Source organism: Phalacrocorax carbo, chromosome 3, assembly GCF_963921805.1.
Source record: "Phalacrocorax carbo chromosome 3, bPhaCar2.1, whole genome shotgun sequence".
In the NCBI taxonomy this organism is placed as follows: Eukaryota; Metazoa; Chordata; class Aves; order Suliformes; family Phalacrocoracidae; genus Phalacrocorax; species Phalacrocorax carbo.
In genome coordinates this window covers 9676593-9703404 of record NC_087515.1, presented here as the reverse complement: position 1 = coordinate 9703404, position 26812 = coordinate 9676593, and the positions used below count along the sequence as shown (strand labels likewise).

The 26812-nt window shown below is 38.5% G+C and overlaps 1 protein-coding gene across 4 annotated transcripts in view; it reads left to right on the top strand.

The window, feature by feature from the left end:
• Positions 1-26812, top strand: part of PLD5 (phospholipase D family member 5) — a 201424-nt gene that overhangs the window by 115339 nt on the left and 59273 nt on the right. For all 4 annotated transcript variants that reach the window (XM_064445785.1, XM_064445783.1, XM_064445784.1 and 1 more), the window contains 2 exons: positions 7950-8118; positions 16007-16121. In XM_064445785.1, the coding sequence (XP_064301855.1) occupies positions 7950-8118; positions 16007-16121 (284 nt within the window). The remainder of the gene's footprint in view (positions 1-7949; positions 8119-16006; positions 16122-26812) is intronic.

Genomic DNA, 26812 nt, shown 5'->3' with positions numbered 1-26812 from the left:
CATGCAACATTTACATTTAATTCTGGATTAATTATGTTTGTGTGGTCACACCTGTGAAATATCTTCTTTGCTAAATTGCTGAGAAATGCCAGACTGAAGTTTAGAGGACAAAAATCCACATCCTAGCTGTTCAGTAAATTAACAGTCAATTAAAGTCAATTCAGTAAATTAAAGATTTCTTTGGTCCACTGCATTTTTATGATGTTAATTCTACCTGGTAGAGAGAGATTTCAGGGTCTTGGCTGATCATATCTGTTAGTGATTGCTAGTTCTCAGCTTTATTTTGCTTACTTATGACTGGACTTTAATAATGGTTTCTTAATTTGCTTTTGAAATAATTTAAAAATATCTAAGTTATCTAGGTATTTTTTCAACAGGTGTGGTAATATTTTGGTTCAGGCTTAACATAACAGATCTAGAAACCTAAAGCAAAGCACCTGAAGAAAAAGCACATGTTATTTTTATTCCAGAAGGGTCTTTATGCACATTTTGTCTGTCCCATTCAATTACATTCTAAATTTTTTCCCTTCGTTTATGAGGGATTTGTTATTGAGTCTTCATGACACTAAATAGTTTTACAAAAATGAATCAACAACCTTCCTTTCAGCATCCTTTTATGGAGCAATGGGCAGCTGATAAGGATTATTTTAGTATGAGCCTGCATATGTAGTAGTGGAGGGAAAAGATCAGTATTGAGCTGGACTGACCCGCATAATTCAAGAAAACGCCTAAGTGTGCATCATGCATATGAGAAGTCCTAAGAAAATCAATAAGGCTACTTAAAAGCTCAATACTAAGTTGGACTTTATTTATATGGTTTTTTGAACTCAGGTAAATATCAGTCATGTCAGTATAAACAAATGTAGATCTTTAATGTTTGCTGTTTGTTCTTTCTTTTGCTTTTCTTTCCTCCCCATATCTTTGCTCCTTTTTCATTTGATACTTTATATGACTGCTGTCTTAGTTCCAATGTTAAAATGGTCATGGCAGGCTAGATTGAATTTCTAAGGTTCAGACTTGCTTTGGCATAGGGGCAATGCTTTAGATTGAAGTGACATTGTAAAACGTGGTCAATTCTGCCTTTGAGAACTGAAAGTTGCATCTGAAATACAACTGTGTAAATTTCATTTTATCACCTAAAATACATTTAATGATAAATCATTCACAGGTTTAAACCTTAGATGACTTGTGTTTTTGTATAGCGAGTCCTTCTTTTGAAACTTATGTGTCTGTGGTATCTTACAACACAAATATTGTGTTGCTTGTCACTTGATGGAAGCTGAAACAGTAGGATTTTATTGTTGGTACATTATTTCTGAAGATGATGGTATGAAAGGGAGGGAATCATCTTCTTATCTTTTTCTTACGTAATGATCTGTGGGGCAGTCCAAAGAGAAGAGGTATTCCTGGAGCGCTTCTACTTATTTCTTCTATAGGCCCAGAGAATAAAGTCTAATCTTCAACTGGTAAAACCCAATATCATTCCACTGACTTAACTGCTGACCAAAATTCTTATTTTTTTATTTTGTGCCAACCAAGAATCTGGCACATAAAATCTGCCAAGCTTGATGGACGCATTGTGGGCACAAAGGCAATTATGTGGGAATAGCAATAACAAAATGATCTCCAAGCTGATTATGGAAAATTTGAAAAGGCCTAAGTGGTGAGGAGTTAAAATATGTGTTAGTATATAGTTAGCATACTTAGGTTGCTTCTGTGGACTGATAAGAAAAATTGAAAGGAGGCTAAGTGCAAAGAAGGTGCAGCCATAGAAGGGGAAAGCTGAAAGGCAACTTCTAATTTTAGGCATTAGCTGAAGTGCTTAAGGCTGGAGTTCAGTGAACACTTGAAGTTGGCAGGACTGTTTATTCCCACTCTTGTGCTACAGCCACCTCCTGCAGCTGCATGTGAAATAGGATCAGCCCACTCACTTGGCTGAAGGGGCCTGTGACTTTTGAGTCCAGTCACAGATGATATTCACAGAATTTAGGCCACTGGTTAGGACATCTGTCAAACTGTTTGCAGTAGGTGCAAGACAGCTTAACCGGCTCTAGATATGTGTTACTTAGCAAATTATCTGCATGTAATGTAAAATGCTGTGGCCTTTTCTTGTGTCAGGGTGTCCTGGTGGCATCCACGCTGGCCCAGGTGAGCAGTGTGACTGAAGAGTCACTGACTGGCTGCTGTGATGAAGAGCAGAAGACCAGGACTAGTATGTGCCTCCTTGGCTAGGGGCAGCACAGCTAGGAGGAACGCTGCTTTGCTGCGCTCTGTAGCCATAGCAATATTTCCTTATATGCTCCAACACCACAGTCTAGTAGTCCCATTTACGTGCACACCATCAACCCTTTTAAACCACTCTCCCTTTATCCCACTAGGTTGCAATTCACATGTCCAGGGACGGGGTAGTTAGGTAATCTGCTTTAAATCATCTAGTTGGACTTCCTGTACAATAGGTTTTTACCTTTTTACCCTCATATCTCAATACTGGTTACCAGATTCTGAATATAAAGACAACCAAGAGATGAAGAACCTTCCTTCAAAACAGTGACTTGTGCTATGTGTCTCTAAAATTCCAGCACAGTTTGATTTCTTAAAATAATAAGTGTTAATATGTTCGTTGCAGTATTTTATCATTGAGTGCATGGAAACATGTTGAAAATATATATTCATCAGGGAGGCACTGAAAGAAGCTTTTCAGTTTAAACATCACACTAATCTGCTCTATCTCATACTCAGAAATATTCAGATAAAGCTCTGTACCTGGAGCCCATTGCTGCATGTCTGCAGAAAAATGTATTTAATACCATAAACCTGAACTTACCTGTATTCACTGCAAGTCTAATTCAAAGCACAGTGTTAAACCAAGCATTCAGCATCCCAAGATTTTGTCTCTGGAGATCAAAGTCTTCATGACTAAATTTCAAAAAGCAGACAAGTAATTGCCAGCAAATAACATTTGTGGTGTACGTATACTCAGGCGCATGCACGTGTACAAACACGCATACGCGTGCCTCACCGCACCAGCTCAGATTGTCAGAGGACTGCTATAGGGTTTGTGATATTCTCAGTTAGACGCTAATAATCTGGGTGCCTTTAAGTATTTAGTCTGTGTTCACAGTCCATTTGAAACTCAGTCCTATCTGTTCTCCATTTCACTTCTAACCATTGTGTTCTGTCATGAATTTGCTTTAATGGGTTAAACATATTTTATTTAAAATCAAAATCAACAGCATAAGTATGTGATAGCATATTTTGTAAATTCTCAGACCAGGAGAATTAGACGTCATTAATTACAGAGTAAATATTACATATAATGCACAGTTTAATTTTTCTTTACTGGATATACCATGTAATTATCCAAATACGCCGCATACCTTTATGCTCTGAAGTCTGATCTCCAGTAGAATTGTAGTGCCTGATCTTCAAAATCCTTGCCACTGACTGTAAGGGGAATATGCAAATATATCAATAAGTTGTGCCATACTTTCTTTTTTTTTAGGACATTTCTTCTCTGAACCCAGAAAAGAGAGTTTGTTCTGCCCATGTTTGAAACAGTAATTATACCCTGTCTAGAAGGATATTTCTTAATCCCTTTCAGAAACAAGACCTGGAGCTGTGGTTCTGTTGGAGAGCTAAAGAGAAGATGGTCTTGTCCAGCATGACAGCTAATGAGTAGATCTGAGGGAGAAGAGAGGTGGGAGTGGTATAAAGTAGAAGAAAGGTGGAGGTCTTGAAGGTGACATGGTGAAAGCCTCAAATGAAAGCACTGGTCTGAGAAAGATGGTAGGTTTTGAATGGATATTAAGATTCTGGTTTTATTACAAAGGAGAAGCTGGGACTTTGTGAGGAGCTGTGGCCCTTCAGGGCAGGGGTTGGTGGTTCCAGGGCTTCTGGATTAAGAAAGAGAGAGGGGTCACAAGAGGGTATCTTTAACTAGCACCCTGGTGTAGGGGCAGGACTTGTGCACCTTTCCCAGTCCTCTCTTCTGCCTTTTTTCCCTTTTTTGTCTTTTCTCCTCTCCCTTGTCTGAAATATGGCAGCCTTATGACAAAGATAGCCTTTGCTCATCTTGCAATTCTTTGTCTCATACCAATCATTGCAGTTTTTCTTATCACATTTCTTCCCTTTAATGGTGAGTAAATTCAGATGTTGTAGAGACACTCAAGTGCATATGACCTGGATTTTCTCTAGTGCATGACTCTGGTTTAAGACAAACTGGAGTGAATAATGTTCTACAGGGTATCATTTTAGTATGGTGTGAAGTTTGAACTATCAAAAGAACTTTCCTTTTATACTTGTGTAATCATTACAGCTAAACTTTTCCACAGACAGGGCTATAAATTTTTGCCAATAACCCCAAGTTTCTTCAAGGGATAGACACATAGACTCTGCCTTTTTTCACTGCCCTAGCCCTCTTTCTACTCTAATTAACCCAGATGCTAAATTAAGAGCATTTCTGTTTCCTTCAGAGAAAAAATCAGTGTGAGATCAGAAAAAACCCTTCTCAATTTCTAACCAAAGAACTGTCAAAGATGAAGACAAATCCTTAGCGTGGGACAGAATTCACTTGAAATTACTAAATGCAAGTGATGTAGCTGAGTTCAGAAGAGTCTTATTATTGAGGTCAAGGTCTATTCTTTGGTAGGCATTAAAGACCATTATACTGCTTCCCACATTTCTGTTAGCTTACAGGAGCTTGAATCTCATCTCTGACCCTTGTCTTGCTTTATAATTTTACAGAAGTTGTGTAACATCACTTTCAGGTTTCTCAGTCGGTGTGAGGTAGATTAAGAATACTCAGCTCTATAACTAAAGAGGCTAGTCTGTGTTGGCATTAATCAGATTAAATACTTGGAGCACCAGGAGATCGGAGAAGGGAAAGACATCTCATCCAACAGGTGTAAGGTTATCGGCTAGTAATTTTGAGCATAGAAAAAATCCATTTTAATCACTATGTTATATTTTATTTCTGTTCTGCTTTGTTAATATGCCATTTTTGCAGAATAAATTATGTCACCATGTCTGACCTTCTTCAAGGTCATACTTCTCTCCTGGAAGTTTTTGTTATACCATATTTTAAAAACCTCTTTGTGGGTCATATTGGAACAAAAAATGAGAGCTAAATTTAGCTTTTATTGATGGAATTGGGGCTTGCAGACTTAAACCTTTGCACAGAAGGTTTAACAAAACCCTTCTTGACTAAACACTGCATCTTTGCTATTGTGCCAAAGGAAGGATTATGAAGGCAAAAAATCACTTAATTTAGAAACTTGGTGGTTGACATTTTTTTTTAACTTCCAAGCTTGGTGTTGATTTTTTGAGTGGGCAGGGGAATATATGGGGCAGGGGGAATGGTGGTGGTGGCAGATTCAGTTCATTTTAACTGGCGTCCTAGCTACATGAAATGTCTTTGCTAAGGAACATGAAGTACTTACTATTTGGTTAAACAAAAGACTATGAAATATATTAACAGATAATATCTGTCTGAATAACCGTTTTGCTAACTAGAATACATTTGGCTCCTATTACATAATCAAACCCAAATTATAAAATGGCAGGAGCTGCGTAGTCACATCCCTTATTTAGTGCTAGTGCTGTAGCCTGCTGAATGGTATGCAGTTTGAAAAGCTGGGAGCTGATCCTTTGATGAAGAGCAAGTTCAGCCCAACAGTCAAGCCAAAATTCCTTACCAAGAGGCACTTTTTCCTGACAAGGGCCCTTTGAAAAGGGAGGTGCAATTCATTTTCATGCAGGAAATTTTCTTTGCTACTTTCTTTGAATAAGTAAATGGAATATTTGGAGAATATTCAAAATAACACTCTCCTGTATCTATATGTGATTGGGTAGGGGATGGAAGAGGCCAGAAAGACACAGATTCATTCATCATCTTTGCCACTGGATTGTTGGGGGAGTGGGGGTAGGTTTATGTCCTTATAGAGATTACTTTATCTTCTGTGCTTCAATCTCCTGCTCTTTGAAGGTGGCCATCTTGTAGCTCTCTACAGAACAGCTCTGGGAACATGAACATTTCTAAGAGCCCCAGTATGATGAGTAATGATATCTATTGAAAAAGAGTTAACCAGGCTTTCAAGGGCTATAAAATAACCAGCCAAAAAACCTAAAGTTTTATTAAATTCTGTAAAAGGATTACGTGCAGCAGAAATAAGCCTAAAACCTTGAGTGTTAGAGTAAAATAGTTTCTTTTTTAAAGTATGTCACTGCTAATAGGTTAATAAGGGCACTAAATTTTTAGGGCACTAGTTATTTTGCAAAGTGTGTAAGCAAGGTAGCTAGAATGTTTTAGAATAAAGTATACTTCGAAGGCGTTAAAAATCAAGTTGTATTTTTAACCTTTTACAGTCAATTTACTGGTGTTACAACTCTTGTTGCTGTAATGCAGTTAAGTTCAATGCTAATCAGTAGACCAGTGTGTTCAAAATAAGTTGTGGAGCATCATCAGTAATGGTAACTTAGTGATATGTATGTTGTTGACAGATGTTAGGGAATAAGAGAATATACTTGAATATTTAATGAAAAGAGGAGCTGTGCCTGTTCTGGTTTTGGGGTGATTTTTGCCAGGCCAGGAGAGTAAGAATGCGATAATTACCGCAAGTTTACTTTTCACAATTCTTGCTGGCTTTTCCTTACACTGCTGAAGAGGACTAATCTTTCAATGGTTTAACTTCACAAACATGCTTGATATTCTGAAATAGCTGTAAAAGTTTCCTTGTGACCCTTTAGGATGAACTGAATTAATAGAAGATACTGAACTAATATGTTTTTCTAACAGTCAAAAAGTGTACAAGTCTCCTTTACACTAGAGGTTTGTATTAATGGTTTGCTTAAAAAAAAGTTTACAAATTATATTCATATTGCTGGAGTTGATAATTAATGCTATTACGAAGTACAGAAACAGTCTGTAAATACTTGATATACTTGGACACAATGACAAGGAGTATTCTCTAAGTCCCTACTTACAGTTTTCTTAAATCTGGTTTGTGTGATTCACAGTACAATGGCAGATGTTGGGAGCACTTATAGAAGTGCCACTTGGATAATTTGAAAATTTCATTTGTTTACCTAAAGACAGAATTGGGAAACCTGTTTGACTTGCATTTATTTTTAAGATTCTTCTACTGAGTGTAGAGAGGAGCTTTACCTGCTGCAATTTAAGGAAATCTAGCAGTGAGGCGGTATGTTGAATGAAACACATCATTTCCCCTGAAGCAGAGGAGCATATTTTGAACTGCCAGTTTACTAAAAATGTTTGTTGAGCTTCTTGGATCCATGTGAGTGTATGTAATTTGCAAGTGTTTTTAATAATATAGGCAATAAGGTCAAGGAGCCTTCCAAAAAGAACAGGAAATTAAAAAAGCATAATTCATCTTAACCACTGGATCCCAGTTAGATCCTTGCACAGGTAAAGAAAAGCATTAAAATTAAGTAGATTAAAGTGGTTGGAAAGGCAGAATTAATATATAGAGACTGCAATGTAATAAAATGTCAGCTGTAAAAGCAGACCTAAGAGAATGCCAGGAGTATACATCTTGCCACATTGCTTAGAGAGAAGTTAAATGCAAAGATGAGAGTAGCAAAGCAAGAAGAGATTGTTTCATTCTTCCCATCCTCACCTTAAGGACTGTTTCCCACTTACTGTATCATAAAAAGTAAGTTTTTCCATGTTTAAGATAATTTTGCAGAGCTTCAAAAGCTTAATTAGCTTTGCTGCATTACCAGTAGGTCATTTCCTCATTTTATTGCTTTAGGAAGTGCAGAGCATGGCAGTCGGCAACTTCAGAGTGAGTTGTGGGGTGTCACACTGCTGAGAGCCTCTGGGAGCAGATGTTGAACCACAGCCCCCAAACCTGACTTTCTTTACAATTTGGAACTTTTTAATACAAAAATTGCTTTTGTTAAGTGGTTATTTTTTCCTTATCTATTCTCAGGGTTGCTCTTGTGGAAAATATTCCTGAAGGGATCAACTATTCAGACAGTGCACCATCCCATTTGTCTCTTTTCCAAGGCTGGATGAATTTGCTTAATATGGCTGAAAAGTCTGTTGACATAGTATCTTCCCAGTGGGACCTCAATCACAGTCATCCATCAGCATGCCAGGTATGTTCTAGCCTAACAAAAAGGTGGGACTTTAACAATCTGTTCTTGTTTTTTCACTGTTAATTTTTTAGAGCTACAGCCCTTCCCTGTGGCAGACCTATTTGTTCAGGTAGTCTAAAAACAACCATTTTCTTATGGGAATTTTCCTGCCAATACAATAACTTTCTCAGAGTGGTAACACGCTTGGACTAGATAACACATCCAACACATATTCATATCACTTCCATCTTAGGAAAGGATGTCATGGTGTAATCTTAAGAAACCTGAAAAACTGTACCTATATTAACACATCCGTAATTTGGGAATATCCATAAATCTGTACACTTACTTTCCATTTGGTGCAACCCATGAAGTAGAAGAGCAAGCATGTGGATTAGTTCTGCAGCCAAATAGATGGATAGAATTACACATACAAAGAACAATGCAGTATCAGATGATTTCTCATACCTTTTCAAAATTAATCTTGGGAGGGAACGGTGTTCAGGACTTCTGCGATTAACAACAATAGGAAAAACCATAAATTACAGTGAATGAGACAGGTACAGCGCTACAATGGTGCTGTGCCAACACACACTTTATTCTTGAGAGAAATCCTCTAAGAAATACGGTAAGGGCAGGTTTCCACTTAGTATCACTTGTGAAACTAAGATATCAAAGAATTGTTAGTCTGAGAGTATCTCCTTTTTTTCCACCAAATGGATTCTTTGCTGAAAGGAGCCACTCATGTGACATGAAATGGGGTTAAAATGACAGCTGTGTAACTGTAAGGAATCAACTCTATTTTACTATGTCATAAACCCTTCATTTTCCTCTCTAGCTCTGTTGATACCGTGCAGTAAATATGCCTTTTGGTAGATGATAGGCAAAGACTGGTATTCTGAGTAACTAAAGACAGTACTGCAAATAGCATGTGTTTTCAAGTCATGAACTGGATTCTACTTCTTTTAAAAAAGGCTTTAGGATAGTTGAATGGCATACGTTAACTTTTCTTCAGAATAAGTCTGCTGCGTGTCCTTCTAAAAGAGTGAAAATCTGAGGTGAGCATCCAAATGGAAAATGTAGTGCAAACCCTTCCTTTCAGAATGCTTATAAATATTGGAATACGATTTGTGAATAAATTTCTTGAGTATCAAAATATTGAGATGTTTTACAATGTAATTATGCAGCTAAGCTTTATTTAAATTTATTGCCTAAGAAACTTCAAATCCATGTACTGCCATTCAAGTAGATGAATTCAAAGAGATAGTGTCTTAGATGTTTTTAGGATGTGCATGAATTGGTTATGTGCATGAATCTTTTAAAAATGTTTCACCTGAAAAAAATTCCACACGTCATTTTCTTCAAAACCAGCAGAGCCTAACAAATCCCAAATAGAGGACAAAACAGCAAACTGAAAACTGGGATTTCAGTAGTTAAGCATCAGATCCATTCACAGTTCCACATTCTCATGCAAAGTAAAAACTGTAAGATATTGCCAAATGTCAGAGCAGGGAAAGGACAAAGAGACATGTAAGAAGCGGATTTGCTCTTTCATCCTCAAATGCACAGTTAAAGCCAGAAAAATTAAACATTTTTCACAATATTCTATTCTAGTTATCTATTTCTGCCTGCTAGTAGTCTTACAAAAGTGAGTAATTACTTCTGTTTAAAGGCAATTAATATTCCCGTCATTCCCTCATTTGTACAGCAGTGCAGGCTGAACAGCTGATAGATCTTTCTGTCGAGCTTGTCTATTCATCCTAAACCACTACACTGTATTGGCCAGTCTAATTGCTAAAGAAATTGCCAAGAGGCAGCATTTCTTAGCAAATCGCTGCCCCTGAGAATGTACGCAAAGCTTAGTGTGTGAAAGGGAGGGGAGAAAACTTGTATCGTTACACCTGCTTTCTCCACTTGTAAAACGAAAGTGAAGTTTCAGAGGGTCTTCAATAATTGTAATCTAGTAATTTGCTGAAGTATAAGCTGAATGTCCTCAAGTCTTCAGAATTTTAGTTCAGGGATATTTGCCCCAAAACAGCAGAAGCATCGTGTGAAAGGTAAGGGTGCGAGATGCAAAGCTTCCAGGTAGTGGGGTGCTTAGTGAGTAAGTTCTGGTTGTTCCTTGTTTTATCAGAAGCTAAGGAAATAACCGTTTTCCATATGGACCCACATCCTGCTCTATAACTAGCAATTTCCATTTTATGAATATTCAAGGCATACTGCAAAGCAAGATTCTCTACAAGAGCACTTCAACAGATGTGGATTTTTGAAGGAGAAAAGCTGAGTAGGCTAGATTGCTTTTTCTTAATTAGTTACAAGGTTTATCTCCATACTCTGTATATATGCTTATGTAGTTACATACACACATACATGTATATAAATATACATACTCATGTATGTCCAAGATATGTACTGAAGAGAAATACAGCAGGAAATTCTGCAATTTTATATCCATATATACATATATATGCGCCTAATATACATATTATCCATATGTATACATATTGTCCATTTTGTCCAAATGTGTATCGGACATATATATATGTATGCATGTATAAAATTGCAGAATTTCCTGCTGTATTGTGTGTGGCTATCTTACCTACTCTCCTTGGCAGTTGGCTGTCCATGTTTTGCTCTTATAAATCTAAATAACAGTCATTGCTGACTGAGCTCTCCAGGTCACAACTGCTGTGCTCAGCCTTTGATGTTCATGAGTCTTGTTAAATTGACATCTTCAAATGCAAACACGTGATGCTGCAGTATTGTGTGTGCTTCCACAGCTTAGTGGTCAAATAAACAACTATTGGTTTGGCAAAATACTGAGTAGGCTTTCCACACTTGCTTCTCTTATTCAGAAGAAAAGTATGCGTTTTGGCAACTTAGCAAAGTCATCTGCGTGCACTTTGAAGATCGCAGGGTAGTTGTCATACAGGGGCTTTGAGATTTTTGTGGAATATGAACGTGTGACTTCTCCTGTGGCAATCTGATGTTTAAAGATATCAGAGGACACAGGAAACAGAATTTTTGAGGATGGATTTTAATTCATTTGCAGTGAAGGGAGAGGTGAACATAAGATCATGCCAATTTCATGATTTTCACAATTCATTTCCTCTGGCTCATCTCAAGTTTAGAAACTTTAATTTAGAGTGACCTTTCCTAGCTCCAGCAAGTCCTTTCTCACAAATTTCATTTTAAGTTTAACAAATAAAAATTAACATCTTCATGATTTATTGGCGCAGAAATCAGCTACAATCAGCTTCAGAGATTGCAGTGTATTTTCTTTTCTATAAGCACATATTTACACAAACATCCCTTCAGGTGGTGGCATTTTCCCAATGCAGCTAGTGCAGACTGAAGCATCAAAAAGAAATTAAAAAAGAGTTTTTTAAGTGAAAGCGTTTTCTTAACTCTGTCTGAAATTCAAAAAATTGACATTCCCTCCCTTTTCTCAGCTATTTTGCTAAAAGAATTTGAGAAGAGCAGTTGAGTTTCTCTGTCCTGTATTAAATGGCAGAAGTTAAATGTAGGGTTTCTGAATTTATTTGCTTTATTGGTTTCTCCCAGCATGCTATAAATTTTAGTGATGCTTTATAGATATACCCAAAGGCTTGAACATAGGACAACTTTTAAAAGTGTAGAATTATATAGAATAAAATAGAATTATATAGAATAAATCTGGAAGAAAATTCTGGAAGTAACCAGTTTTATTTTTTTGGAAAGTAAAAGCTAAGCATTGTCTAAACTATAGGAATCTAAGTTACTGAAGAGCACAGTAGTTCAGTTTTAGAGTACTTCAATAAATACAGCTTTTTTGTGTTCATATCTTCCCTATTTTATTTTTAGTGAGGAACACATGCTGATAATGACAACAGCAGGCAAGGGAAATCAGCCAGGCTGGAATCAGTGACTGCTAAGAAATTGCTCTGGGGGCAATTTCAGGGCCTTTTGGTAATGATAACTTTCTTTTTTCTTTTAATCACTGGCTGGCTGTGGCAGGTACAGTTGGGATTAATGTTTCAGATATATGGTAGTTTAAAGCTACAATGAGAATGTCAGTTTGCTCATGTGATACATATATTTTACATCCTGTTTTGTCACTTTCAGTAGGCTTTTTGAAACAGCCCAGTGAAAAATGTAAGAGACTTTTATCAGGATAGGCAGATTTCTGGTGGTATTGTTTGTTAAAATGCAGATATGGTGTGAGGTAGCACACGGCAGTTTCACAGCACTTGGCTGCTGCCGGTTCTCAGTCCTCACAAGCTGAGTATATAGAAATGATTCTGATCGCTGTCACGTAGCCGCGCAGCAGCCTGGTATTGTCTTGCAAAGGGAACGTGGTCTGAATGACAGCATGAAGGTTTGTATTCAACAGAAGCATTTCAAATGTGCTGACAGCAGTGACAAAACTCCTCAGACCTTCTGTCCTGTCTTTTTCCTTTTCATAGAACAAAACGGTAAAATTGCAGGTAAATATGTCAGAAAATCTAGAAACTGACTTTCAGATTAATATTAATGGGGAAGAAGGCCAGGTTCTTTAACAATGAAGGAAGAATTTCCAGTGCCCTACTTTACTATAGTATGTACAGATTTTTAAAAACAAGTTGTGAATTTTTCATAGATGTTTAGAGTGTCTAGACTAAGCCTTGGTGAACAAATGAATGCCTGCTGAGGAATGATGCAGTGAGAGATGAGATGGAGGGAATTCTTCCCAGTTCTGGCACCAGGTGGTGTTTTTGTATACCTGTATTTGTGGTGAGTGCGCTTCTAGTCTTAACCATCGCTACTTAAAGATGCTTTAAATGTTTTATCAATTTGAGGTTCTGCCATAATTGGATAAAAAAGTATATTATAAATGCACAGCTTGTGGTGTTTCTGATGGGGAGAGAGATGTATTTTCAGAGAAGATGTCTTCATTGGAATGCAGGGCTGCAGTCCAGGTGATCTATTCAGCCATAGGATGGGCCGTTCAGCTGGGAGAATAGCCTCTAAGAGACAGCCAGGTGGTTCATCAAGGATGCTGTCTTGGTCACATCAGGTCATACTAAGATCAGGTAAAACTCAGGAAGACGCTGCCATGTTCTTTTTTGTCCAAACTAAAGTGAATAAGAAAGTCCAGGTTTGTTTATCAAAGCTTTTGTAAATGATATGTAAATAAAATCTTGTGCAGGAAGAAGTGAATTTTCAATAATGTCCAAAAATAATTATCTTGGGGGGAAAAATGTAAAGAACCATCCCCTGAAACAAATTATTTTATCAGCTTTAGATGTTAACTTTCTAAGCATTTCTTCAGTAGAACAGTTAATGCATTAGTTCGTATTGATAATGAGAATCACCTTTATCAAATCTACGAATGCTTTTTCCATTATTTATTTTTGTATGCTACAGCTTTCTACTATGGTTCTAGTCAAAATCAGTTTTTACAGATGACCCAAACCAATGTGCCTGTTTTGTCTTTCTACCTAGTAAATTATATAAACACAGAATCTTTCTGAATATCATTTTCTGCACATATATATCTCTCTAGCTAAAATATATATAATTAATTTATATCATGAAAGCCTTTTTAGTCCTTAATTTTCCCTGCTTGCTTTTTGCAGAGATAAAACTAATGAAACTCAAAACTGGGGGAGCCTCCAGCAGGTGAACCCAGAAAAAGCGGGGCCAACAGCTACCTGAGCTCTGGCACCCCAGGGGAGCTGGGGGAGGGGGCAAGGCATGAGCTGGGGACTCGGCAGGCAGCAGCCCAGTGAATGCAGGTCCTGGATTCGGCTGGAGCCTAGCAGCGATTGTGGGAGACACCCTCCCAGGGGGACTTGGGTGCCCAGGAATATTGGTCAGTGCCCCTCTGCTCCCTCAGGACCACAGTGGAGCTGCTGCACAACTCTGCATTACAGCATCCATCCCCGCCATGCTATTATCTCATTACTTCTTACCTCTAGTAATATCTGGCCGCCGCCTTAAAAAAACCCAGCACTACCACTGAAGTGAGAATTAAGGATCCTTTTAGCTTCATGGTGAATGTGAGGGAATGACACTCCTTGACTTGCACAGCAACTCAGTGAGGGCTTCTGCGTGTGCAACTTAAATCATAGATCTTATTTCTTACATATGGGACCACCTAGCCACCTCAAGAAATGCTGAATCTGAGCATAAGAAGCATTTGGAGCTTCATGCAAAGCATGGCTTTGATTCCTATTCTGTTAGCTGTTGTCTAATGCTTTCATTATGGCAGTATCGTGTTAACTACTAAGTTCCTGTGAGCCCTAAGACGAGTAGGGAGATCCGCTGTGGATTTGAGTAAGCAAGCAAGCATATATGACAAAAATAAAACAAACAGTTCTGTGTTTCTACTGCAGCCTCTGGCTGCTCTGTAATTTTGAGAAAGCTATTTCTGAGGAGGGTGGGTATTCTTATTTTGCCACATATATTCAAAATAAGTTAATATTAAAAAAATAGGTCTGTGCTGTAGACAGAGTGAAGAGCTACTTTCTGTGACCGCTTAATGCTTAAGTGTCAGTGAGGCTCAAAGTGCCAATTGATGCAGGCAATCACAGGGCAAATCAGCCGCTTCTGGGTGCGATGTGGGTGGAGGCCTTCTGTCTAGGTTAAAAGACATGTAAATGTGGTGCTTAGACACATGGTTTAGTGGCAGACTTGGCAGTGCTAGGTTAATGGTTGGACTTGATGATCTTAAAGGTCTTTTCAAATCTAAACAATTCCATGATTCTATGTTTTGATAGTCCATGCTATGTCAGACTGCATCATCCCAAACTGCTTTTGCATCAGCCATTTTTGTAGGAGAGAAAGATCCTTTAAAGATTTTTAGAGTAACAGTTTGTACAGAAAATTGTCTAACATGGTTCAGTGGAAAACTTTATCTTCTACCTGTTTGTTTGAAAGTTGATATGACTGTTGCTTTTTTGGTTTAGCTGTACCTTGGGGCCAGCATTATACTGAATCTAAAGTGAGCTGTGTAGGTAGCGTAGGCACTTTGTTAGCTGGTCAAACCCAAAGTTTTTTGTATTTGACTACTAATTTTAACTGGTGTCTGCTCTAGTAAGATAGAATGGCAGTATGGAAACGGGCTCTAACTGTGGTTGTAGTAACACAGCACAGTAGTGGTACTTTGAATACTTTATTCTTGACGTCATGTAGTTAGATGCTTCTAACTAAGCATTTTGCTTTAAAATATTGAATCTAAAAATTAAACATTTACTCCAAACAATCAAAAGGTCTAGTTTTTCTTTATCACTTGGATGTGGAAAAATGCGGTGATTTTAAAATTTTATTTTTCATGTGAAAAAAATATCTTGATTTCTGTTTTAACAAATATCTAGTTCTGTATGAGATTCCCTATTTTTTTTCTGTGTTAGAAATAGGGCTTAAATAGCAAAGTTATAACAGTGTAAAATGGTGTAAAAAAGATTAGCATTATTGTTTTCCTTCCTGCTATAGCTCATCTAAAGATGTGCATGCGACCGCTTGAAAAATGTATTGTACTATGGTTAGGACCACTTACAAAAAAATGGTTCAATACAGAATAAGTGTAATTAACTGTTTACCTTGTACTTTTTATCCTGATTTAACAGAATGTAATTATTTAAAAGACAGTTAATGTAAAAATATGTTTATGCAGCATAAAAAAATCTGAACACCTCATTCTGTGTGTCACCAGTAGTATTGTGCACTCTGAGAAAAGGAAGAAGCAACTTTGGCCTTCAAAACAGTATTTCTCCAAGAAAAATCTGAGTTGCTAACCTTTAGCATAGATTTACCCATGTCTAGGACCATATTTACTCAGCAGTTGTGCAATATGTTTTTGTTTTAACATGGGTCTTTAATTTGTTGATGTGCTGTTTGAACAATTGTGTGTCTTACGTCTTCTGCTTTCCTTTAATGTTCTTCCCAGGGTCAGCGTCTTTTTGAAAAATTGCTTGAACTGGCATCCCGAAATATTGAGATAAAACTAGTGAGTGATATACTGCCCGTGGAATCAAAGGTATTAAACGACTTGAAAACAAAGGGTAAGACCAAGGTCTTCATGTTGTTACGCCATTGACTGCTGCGTAGTGTTCCTTTTACTTAAAATGCAGACTCAGATGATGTATAAAATGCACATTATTGATTTAGCACTGCTACTTTATAATCTTGTAGCTTTCTCTGGTTCATAGTTATCAAAAATCTGAAACTCTGTTACTGTAGTAGAAGTAGATGTTTTGCAGTTTGCAAGTGGTCAAAAAGGTGGTGCAGTGATTAGATGGATGTTTAAACTCATTACGGCCATTCTAGTGGTAGGCAACATAACCCGAGAGACTGCTGTCATACCTTGTGGGACAAGATAGTTTTCGCTTTTCAGCAATGGCAAAATAAATTAATAAAACAACTTGTTTATGGTACCGGTGATTCTGACACGCTGGAAAATAGACCATCAGTCAGATTTGGCCAACTGACAAGGTTTTCCATGCTGCATATATTTCTTAGGTGCCTGCTTTCCTAACTGTTGTTTTGAGGCTGAAAATCCCTATCCAAAGAGGGGATTACACTGGCACTACATGACTAAACTTGCTTTATGTAAAACTGTGTGGAAAAATAGCAAAGAGACTTTAAGAAATACAGAAAGAAATTAGAATCTCTTAGGAGTTCTAACAATCTCACGCATGCTTCTCCTGAATAATAATATGCTAATTATCTCTATGATCTGCTAAAAGTATGATTTTAAGGGTAGGATGCATTTTTCAAAGGGCAAAAAGAACCTGTATATTTTGATGGCGATCATTTTTACAGATATTACTATACCGATCACAAAGGGAATTGTAAGAAATGAATTAAGCGAAGCAGTTGCAATGCGTAGTGGCACTCTAACATAACATGTCTGTTTATGGTGAAGAATAAAGAACACCCTTTCCTAACAAACATCGATCTTTGTTTGTTTAAATTCCTTGTAATATCCTGACTGGGCAAGTAAAAGAAAATTACTAATGGAAGTCCTGGTCCCCTAAAGAGATCATCTTTTGATCAAGACTGACATGTTATTTAAATTTAATAACTGCAGAGACTTGTCATTTCATGACGCTGCCTATTCCAGGGCTTTGATTATTTGTGTTACGTAACCGAGGTGATATCAATCCTTTGATAACCAGTAAGAATACATCAGCTTTGTCAGACATCTGTGAAGTGAGGAATCATCATCTTCTGATGTGTTGAAAAAGAAATAGGTATTTAAATACCAATGTCAGTGAAACTGTCTTTTTCAAAAGTGGTTTCTTTTCCCTGTGATTCTAGCGTCCCAAGTTCCCACCAGTCAGAGGAGATGAGAGGCAGGGCCTATGCATTTATATTGATGTCCCCGGCAGTAGGTATTTTAGCTATCATTCATTGAGAATACCCAATATCAAAAACTATCCTCTTTCAAAAAAAGATGAGCAGAAATTTTAGCTAGGAAAAGGAGCGATGTTTGTCATTAACACTTCCTTCAGTTTATCTGGGAATTAATCAGACCTGTGAGCTTTTTGAACAAACAAACAGAACATTGGCTTTTACAATTTTAGTAGCTTCAGTTTCCCTTATGCCTTGTTCAGATTTCAAAGACAGAAATTTTAGAGTATTCAAACGGAGTGATCAAGATATTTGAGTGCTCTGAGCTACAAAGAATCGGGGAAAGTCACTTTTATATAGTAATTCTTGCAAGTTTTGCTGTCATTATGTTTGAACCCTGTAATTATAGATATCGTTGTGTACTGTTAGCCGTTTTTGCGGATCAATATTAAAACTTCTTGATTTTTCTCACTGCAAATTTTTTTTTTTGCATTCCATGGTTTGCTTATTTCTACTAATTCTGACATTTTTGTTAGAATGTCTTGATTATGATGTGGTGATTGCCAGCTCTGTTGCAGGTCTTTCACCTGCATTTAGGTTTGCTGTTTGGTTTTTTATCTCCAGGAAAGCTAGGTAAATCTTTATTTGAGTCTGCATTCCTGAAAAGAGATAAGTTAGTTTTAACCTTAAATCAGATTTAGATGTCTTAATTTTGTGTTGAAATAAACAGATCTTGTACGAACAGCAGATTCATGGTATGTCCTGCTTGTGACAAACAGAGGCTAACTGGTAGGCTAGCTTAAAAAAAAACCAAAACCAAAACAAACCCACAACCTACTCCAATGTCCATTAGTTCAATAATATTAATAACACAGTAAATGGAAAATGTGTCAATATTAGCCTTTTTCATGTCTGCTGGAGAAAAAAAAATTACTTTTACCTACTACCATTGTCTTAGCTGAGGACAAACATATTAAACTTTGCTATGCTATCCTGGAAGATCTGTCTACTAAAATTAATCATCTCTTTGCTCATGAGGTACTGGCCACCTGCATCCTTAGAAATCAGTTAGAATTGATCCTTGAAAGGGAACCACGCATCATCACTTGGACACGTATATTCATGAAGACAACTAATTTTTTTTTCCATGCAACTAGCCAGATTTGTCTTGGAAAGTACGCCATGCACCTGTTTTAATAGAAATGTTGCTCTTGTGGGAAAGCAAGCAGTAAATATATCAATAGCTCAGCCAAGATTTAAAGCTTCTCAAGATGGAGACCCAGAATACATTTGGCTGAAGAGACCCAAACTCCCGCTTGTGGTGTCTGTCACTGCAAGACAGAGTTAGGCAGAGGGGGGTCCAAGCACTACTCTGTGGTTCACCAGCTAATAAACAGAGCTGATTGTTCCTAAGAAACAGATATGGTTGGTTCCCAAGCCATGGGCAGTAGCATGGAGAGAAAGCACGTACATAGCCTGTGGGGCTCTGGGAGTTTCATGCTTTCCTGAGCCTGCCTTCGCCTTGCTAGGTAAGAATAGGCTAGCCTTTTCTTTCCAAGGCAGATGGTATGTGAGAATCAGACTGTCTCCAGGTAGTGGGCTGTCCTGCTAAACGTGAGAGACTGTTGCTATTGCCAGAGAAGGTGGAAGCAGATGAGCTGATCAGAACCCCTGAACAGTGCCTACAGGCTGTGCAGGCTGGTTCCCGGGGTCAGGATGAGGGATAATTTGGGTGCCAGCCCCGGAACGTACCTGTTGATATACTGCCCGGGAACCTGTAAGGATGCTGCAGTTCCTCAGTCCATGGTTATCTACCTCACGCTGCATCTTCAGGTAGTGTTCCCTTTCTGTCTTAAGTAGTCCAGGTAAAAGTCCTAGTCTCAACACAGTGGCATGGGTTTATATGTGGTTGCCTGAAGAATTATACTTGGTGTTCTGTATTGTCTCATGCAGTGGTTTGGGGTTTTTTGTACTCAGAACCATGAGATGTTACAGCACTGCTGCATCTCAGCAGAGATGTTGAGACTACTTCTGCCAGCCAGATCATTCTAGCACATCTTTCATTTTTCTAGACAGGCATTCATGGAGCCCCCTTGCCTCTTCTCCCCATTTCTGAAGTACTGTAGAAAGCAGCTTTGATAGACCTTTTCCAACCCAGGGGTGCATCCTAGAGTCCTCCCTACTCATCCTTCCTCTCCAGCAGCCGTCCCTACTGATTAACAGAGGAGAAAGTTGAAATCTGACTTCAGATTTGAGCTGATGGGGTAAGATAAAGCATAACTTATGTGGACGGGAGAGCAGAACTGAACTAATGTAGAGTAAAATAAAATTAGTAATTTACAGTTGCAATGTTAGTACAGATATCTGAGCTAGCTGTGAACCTGCAGGTTTATTGCCACTGTTAAGCCTTTTTTGTCATGTCTTTGCTATCCTGACTCTCTTGAGCTAGCTGTAAAACAGGGTAGCTTGATTACAGAAGCAGTCTAGCAGCTGCAGCATGAAACATAGATTGATTTACTGTGCTAACACATAACACACCTAGAGCTGTGGTGACAGGAGCCTCTAAATGCTGAGATAATGTACGTTTGCTAATAATTGCTGCACTGTGGGAGTGTTATTGAGTTGGAAAATTAAGCATGCGGAAATGAGAAATACTAGTCCCAGAACGTATATTTATGATAGACTTAATTACATTATCAGACTCTATATTTTGCATAGAATACCTGGCTGGTACCTGCTATAATCTTACCACATTAATCAGAAGTTTTTCCCTTGTACCGAATAAGAATACGTCAAACATTTAATGCCTAAGGTAGATGATGCTCATTCAGGGGATATTATTTTTGCTGGTAATGTCTAGAATCTTTTTTTAATCTTCATATTTAATGTATGTACCCAGACTTCCTTTATTGCACATCTGCCAGATCCTGCACTGAATGCAGAATGATTAATTTCCTCATAGGCTTTTCCATGCTGCTTCTCGCTGTGGTATCCGAGTGCTCCGCAAATACAGCATTAATGAATTTCTTTTTACAACACCACTGTTAGGTGAGGTTGCTTGCTGCTTCTGTCTCTCAGGGACAACTAGGAATTATTAATGGCAGCACAGGCATCAGAAGCCAGATCTGACCATTTGTTTTCTATAGTAATAATTTTTAAAATTTATATTTTAAAATAAATTTATAAGTAATAGATAATGTCATGTATGCATTTATATTATAGATAAAATTATATTTTTATATTTATAAATATCATAAATTTCATGTATATTTTATCATAAAATCATCAACTACATGTGAGCTGGGACAACTTATGTTGTCAGAATTATTACTAAACAGGCTGTAAACTATGATGTTATTTTTATAGAATCTTTTGTAATACACGGTCCTAAGGTGTGAAGTCTTGCTTCTCTATAGTTAATGTTGAAGCTGTATTTCACGCACATATGTATATGACTCTCTTGTGAAAGGTAGGTCTGCCTATAGGCAAAATTTGGCTCACTGTGTAAACAAACAAAAATTCTTTATCCTCCTTGTGCTGTGACAGTAGCTTATTAACGCTTGTTTTCAAGGTTATTGTTTTAGCCTTTCTCGGCTGTGGTTCAGTCTACTAGATTGAAACATTTCTTGTAACCCTCCCACTCCTTGCACATAATTATGTACCAGTCTTTGTTCCTCAGTAACATTTGAATAGTATTGTCTCCGATTAGCAGGTTGTAGTATCATTTCTTATGTGTACAGAATCCAAATCCCTTGCTAATTACGATCTTATTTTAGCTGACAGTATTAATACTTTCCAAGACTTGCCAATGGATTTTCTTTCTTCAATTTGCATTGCTTCATTCCTTTTCTATTTGCTTTTTTCGCCAGTACTCCCTTTTCATGAATCATTTTTCATGTATTTGCAAGGAATGTTTTTTGTTTTGTCAGTGCTGGCTGAGGCGGATATGAAGAGAGGAGTCTGTCCGTGTCACAATGTGATTTAAAAAAAAAAAAGAATCCGCTAACTCAGCTAATGGCTATTGAATGTTAGCAATGAAACTGGAGAATAATAGAAAGTCTTTGTACTAGGGCAGGACCTAATCACTAGATCGCATGTGCAGCTGTTACTCACTGAGCAGTTAGTGCACATTTGCCCAGGATTGCTCTCTCTCTTAACCAGATACAGCCAAAACAGAGAAATAAAAAAGTTATATTATTGCAGAGAGACAAAGAAGTGAGTAGAAAGCGAAGCTCTAGAAGCTTTTTGTGCTTTCATTTGTGTGATTTAGATTGCAAACACTAACAGATACCATTCCATGACAAATTAAATCAGTTTATATCTGGGCAGCTGCATGATCCCAGCCTCCTCCTTGTCCTCCCCACCATATGTTGTCCCTGCCTCCTTCTTTGCACCAGTGATCATGTGGTAAGACAGTTCAGGGGGCTGATTTGGCTACAGACTGCTTTTTTTTGGCTGGCTTAATTGTCATTTGCATTAGATTTCTGCATTACTCAGTGTATGAGCTCACAGGCATAAAGCTGGGTACAACACAGAGATAGGAAACACATAGCTGGGGTTGGCAAGGGAGGTAAGACCACTGGAACCTGGTTTAGATAGGCTTAATCTGCCATGGCACTAGAAAGCTCAGAGTTCATGTAATGCGTAGGGACTTCTAGTGGGTTTGATTTCTCCTGTACTTTTGTTTTAGTGAAGTTGTTGCACAACGGACAGCCATAGTGAATATGATTTATATAGTAGATGAAATATGTTTAGACCTATGTTCTGTTTGCTTCTGTTGGCACACTTAAGATGCTGCATAGTTTTAGAGCTGTGATGCTTGTGGGACTTGAGGAGTTCTTACCTTTGGCCACAGTCATGTCCCCTTTCCCTCTCTAGTTGCGAGGGATTGGGAAGATGATGTCATGTTTTTAATGTGTTATAGAAGGACTGAAAAACCTGTCATAGAAAAGATGGAGATCACTTGGGAACATAAGTCGAGTTTCTCCTTATGAAACAACCTGTGAGTTAAGCACTTTTTTAACCTAAAGCCTTTGTGTACTGCAAACCCTAGGAATGTGGAGTTCACCATCTGGGAGAATTACTTTTCTCTGGAAAAGATAAAGCTATAGAAGTAAGCGAGGACATTTTCTGATAAGTTTCTCTGGGCCTAAAAGGTGTTTGGATTGTGGGGGATCTGGGATTTTGTAAAAGCTGTTGGTAGGGTAAATGATGATGACATTGATTTACATTCAGCCCAGAATATTTGGCTTCGGTATTAGAGAAAATATTTCAAATAAGGGGACAGTGCACTGTGAGCAGATTATGAAAGAGCTATCTCTGGCAATTTTAAGAAGAAAGTAGACAAGCCCCTCGGAGGAGGGGCCTCATGAGTATTTGGCTCTGGCACATGGGAAAGGCCTAGATTGGTTTCAGAGCTGGTTTTAATAGTTCCATAATGATTTGGAAGGAGAGCATAAGTTTATGTCTAAGTACATTCATCTCAACATAAGAAAGAAAGAATTTTTTTAGAGTAAGAACAATCATTCTCTGGAGCAACCTCTCCAAGGATGTGGTAGAGTCTCTGTCGACAGAGGTTTTCAAGATGTGACAGGACAGGGTGCTAGGTAATCTCATATAGGCTCCCTTTGCCATGAAAGATTGGGTCAGATGATCTTCTGAGGAACCTTCTAACCTGGGCTGTTATATGATTCTAAGTAAGCCTTTAATCCCTCTTCATGTGAAGATAATGTTGAGAATCAATGTAAAAACACTGCAAAGACTCAAAAGAAGATACACTCCATTCATACAATGGGAAGCTGGAAACCTGAAGCTGTGTCTTGAATAGATTTTTGCCTGTCCAAATGGCCAGTTTTTGCACAATGTACCATAAAAATAATATTATCTGATGCATGCTCCATAGGAGTGTAAAGAGTGCTCTTGGGAGCTGAAGTTCTGTTGAAGGTTTTATGTAAGGTATTGAATGGAGTTGTAGCTCCATTGCTTTCTTGATCTATCTTTCCTAGGCTGCATTCTCCAAGACTGTGTGAGGGGGAAGGGTGTTGAAGATGGGATAAGCTCCTGCTCTTTTAAAATTCAGCAGTACCAAAAAATTCTGATACTGATTTTTCCCTATGATTTTTCAGGGACAAGTAAGCAGGATCATTTGACAGGACTAGGAGACTAGGGGTGAGTCCTCCTGAAGGAAGCAAGTAATTTGGATCTGAGTTTCACGGAGTTAATCAAAGGTGGATGAGAACAGAGTGGGAGAAATGCCTTCCATTCCATTCCTTTCAGATTTTGAATATTGACATTTTTCAAAAACTCTGCCTAAGCTATACCCTAAACTATGAGAGTGTTCAAAAGGCAGCTAATGCAAATTGTACTGGCAAGACCTTTGGCATCTGATTTTAAATTCATTTGTATATTTTGATTTTTTAATTATTATTTCATATTCCTTGGGTACCCACAACAGAGTAGATGCATGATTTGATTTAGATTTTATTAGATGCTGCTGGAGAGGGTTTCCTTATATTTTCTCAACAACTTTCAGCTTGTGACAAACAATCTTAAACCCAATTCCAAGATGAAAGATCTCATGTTCTTCACCTCTTATAACCTGCATAATAACTTTGACAGAGTTTTGCATAGTGAGAAATACCAAGCAGACTTTCCAAAACTGGTTAACTGGTTGAATCCCATCTAAAAAGAAAGAAGCAGGTACCAGTCTTGCATCAGAGACTCCAGCATTTGAGTATCTACCTAACATCTAGGCAACACTAACATGCGGAAACTCCTGCTAGTTTAGATGTCTTTTTGCTCAAAAAAAAAAAAAAAAAAGCTGCTGATAGCCCAGTTTTTAGTATACATTCTATAGGAAACTAGATGCCTAATCTGGGAATAAAACTTCCACTGGACACACAAATATCACCAAATTAGGCACTACAATAGATTACAATGTGAACCAGCTTATTTTTTCTTATGGGTCTGAAGCCCACCAACTTTAAGAAGTTTTAAGCATGGCCTGCCTTGCAGAGTTTCCTAGCATGAGAGAATTGGCAGTATGAAGATGTCACATCCACAACCAATAGAGAACAAACAAAGAAAACCCCACCCCTCACTATAATTACTATAATTTAAATTCTGAAGGCAACCAGGGCCTTGGGTTTTATTGCTTTTTTTGCAAAGAGGGAGAGAGAAAAACGTTCATTGGAGCCAAAAACTCTATGCCCACCAGAGCCAGATATGCAAGCAATAAGTTCTAATTCTAGGCTTTACAGCATCTGTGTCTGTAGCCTTTACTTAGAAACTAGTACCTTTGCTGAGAGGAATGGCTGTGTTCTCAGGGGCAGTACCTTCCCATGGGTAATGTGTACTTTTGCATTATAAAGTATCAGTCATGTGCTTTCCAATATCTGTAGCCATTGTTTCAAAGACCCTTAGGTGAATAATACTACATTTTTCTTGATGAATTAAGGCTAGATGTACTGTAAGACACTTCTAACATGCTAGGTGTTTAGTAGAACCAATATCATAATTCTTCTGCTTTGAAATTTGTAATTGAAAAAGTCTTTCACAGTAGATTGATCCGTATTCTAGTACATAACTTCAGTTTGCAGATGTCCTTGCACTTGAGTCTGTTACTAATGCATGCGTATTCATGGGTCTGACAGAAATGGGCACTTCTGTATTTTGTAAACTCCAGCACAACTATGGGTGTTGGTAATACAGCCGTCTCTGAACAGCCAAATTGCTTCTGTCGGATAGTAACTAGGCAGGTCCAACATAGCAGGTTCATACCACAGGGATCATCTCCCAATATTCCTTGATAGTTTACATGCTGGAATGGATTCTTCCTGTATGGCAGTAGTTGGTTTGAGTCACTGACACTTTTTAGTACAGAGGAGCCGATAACGGATGGCATTAGCAGAAATTAGTTGTGACATTTTTAAAACATATGGATAGCATGCAAGTTCCTACCTACAGTTACTTGAAGAGCTGGTAAGAGCTGCCAGGGCCATCTGAGCTCAGACAGCATTTCTTAGGTAGCTGTGCTCCCTTTGCAGAAAATTTAGAGGCCCATGCTTTCTGTTGTATGTGAAAGCATTAACACTATTTCATCCTGAAAAGAGATGAAAGCTAATCATACTACATATGGGTCCAAAGAAAGGATGTTAATTTCTTTTCAGTGGATTTTGTCTTGTCCATTCATGTGGTTCCCACATGTTTCATATACACTTGAACCTGGAGAGGCTGGAGAGCTGGGCCAAGTAGAACCTCATGAAATTCTGCAAGAGCAAGTGCAAGGTCCTGCACCTGGGGAGGAACAACCCCATGCACCAGTACAGGCCGGGGGCTGAACTACTGGGAAGCAGCTCTGTTGAGAAGGACCTGGGAGTGCTGGTGGACAACAAGCTGACCCTGAGCCAGCAATGTGCCCTTGTGGCCAAGTCGGCCAACAATATCCGGGGATGCATTAAAAGGAGTGTGGCCAGCAGGTCGAGAGAGGTTATCCTGCCCCTCTCCTCTGCCCTAGTGAGACCACATTTGGAGTGCTGTGTCCAGTTTTGGGCCCCAGTTTAAGAAGGATGTGGAACTGCTTGAGCAAGTCCATCAGAGAGCTACGAAGATGATCAGGGGACTGGAGCATCTCCCTTATGAGGAAAGGCTGAGAGACTTGGGTTTGTTCAGCCTGGACAAGAGAAGACTCAGGGGGATCTCATCAATGTTTATAAATATCTAAAGGGTGGGTGTCAGGACGATGGGACTAGGCTCTTTTCAATAGTGCCCAGTGACAGGACCAGGGGCGATGGGCACAACTTGGAACATAGGAAGTTCCACCTCAATATGAAAAAAACCTTCTTTCCTGTGCGGGTGCCAGAGCAGGGGCACAGGCTGCCCAGGGAGGCTGTGGAGTCCCTTCCCTGGGGACATTCCAACCCCACCTGGACGTGTTCCTGTGCCCCCTGCTCTGGGTGTGCCTGCTCAAGCAGGGGGGCTGGACAAGATGATCTCCAGAGGTCCCTTCCAACCCCTGCCATTCTGTGATTTTGTGAAACCTGATTGTCTTCCTAGAACTGTGCCTTGGTCAGTCGCAGCAGTCTTGCTGGTATGATTTGGTGTGTTTTTGATTGCTACTGTTTGCAAGCAGGCTTCATCCTTTGCAGTGATGGTGAGTCTTTGGTCTCTCACCTTGTTCAAGTTTTTTATGTCTAGACTGAAATGCAACTACAAACCTGGGTAGCTCTGAGAAGACTATCATCTGAAGTAACGTGACACAGACACTTGGAACTCCAAAGTTGTGTACATGTTTTTACATTCTTCTAGCTTCTTCGCTGCTTAGCTCAGTCAATATAACACTTCTGCTTCAAACCTGCAATTAAAGTATTGTTGCTCAAAGTTATATAAGAAGTTGTCAAAA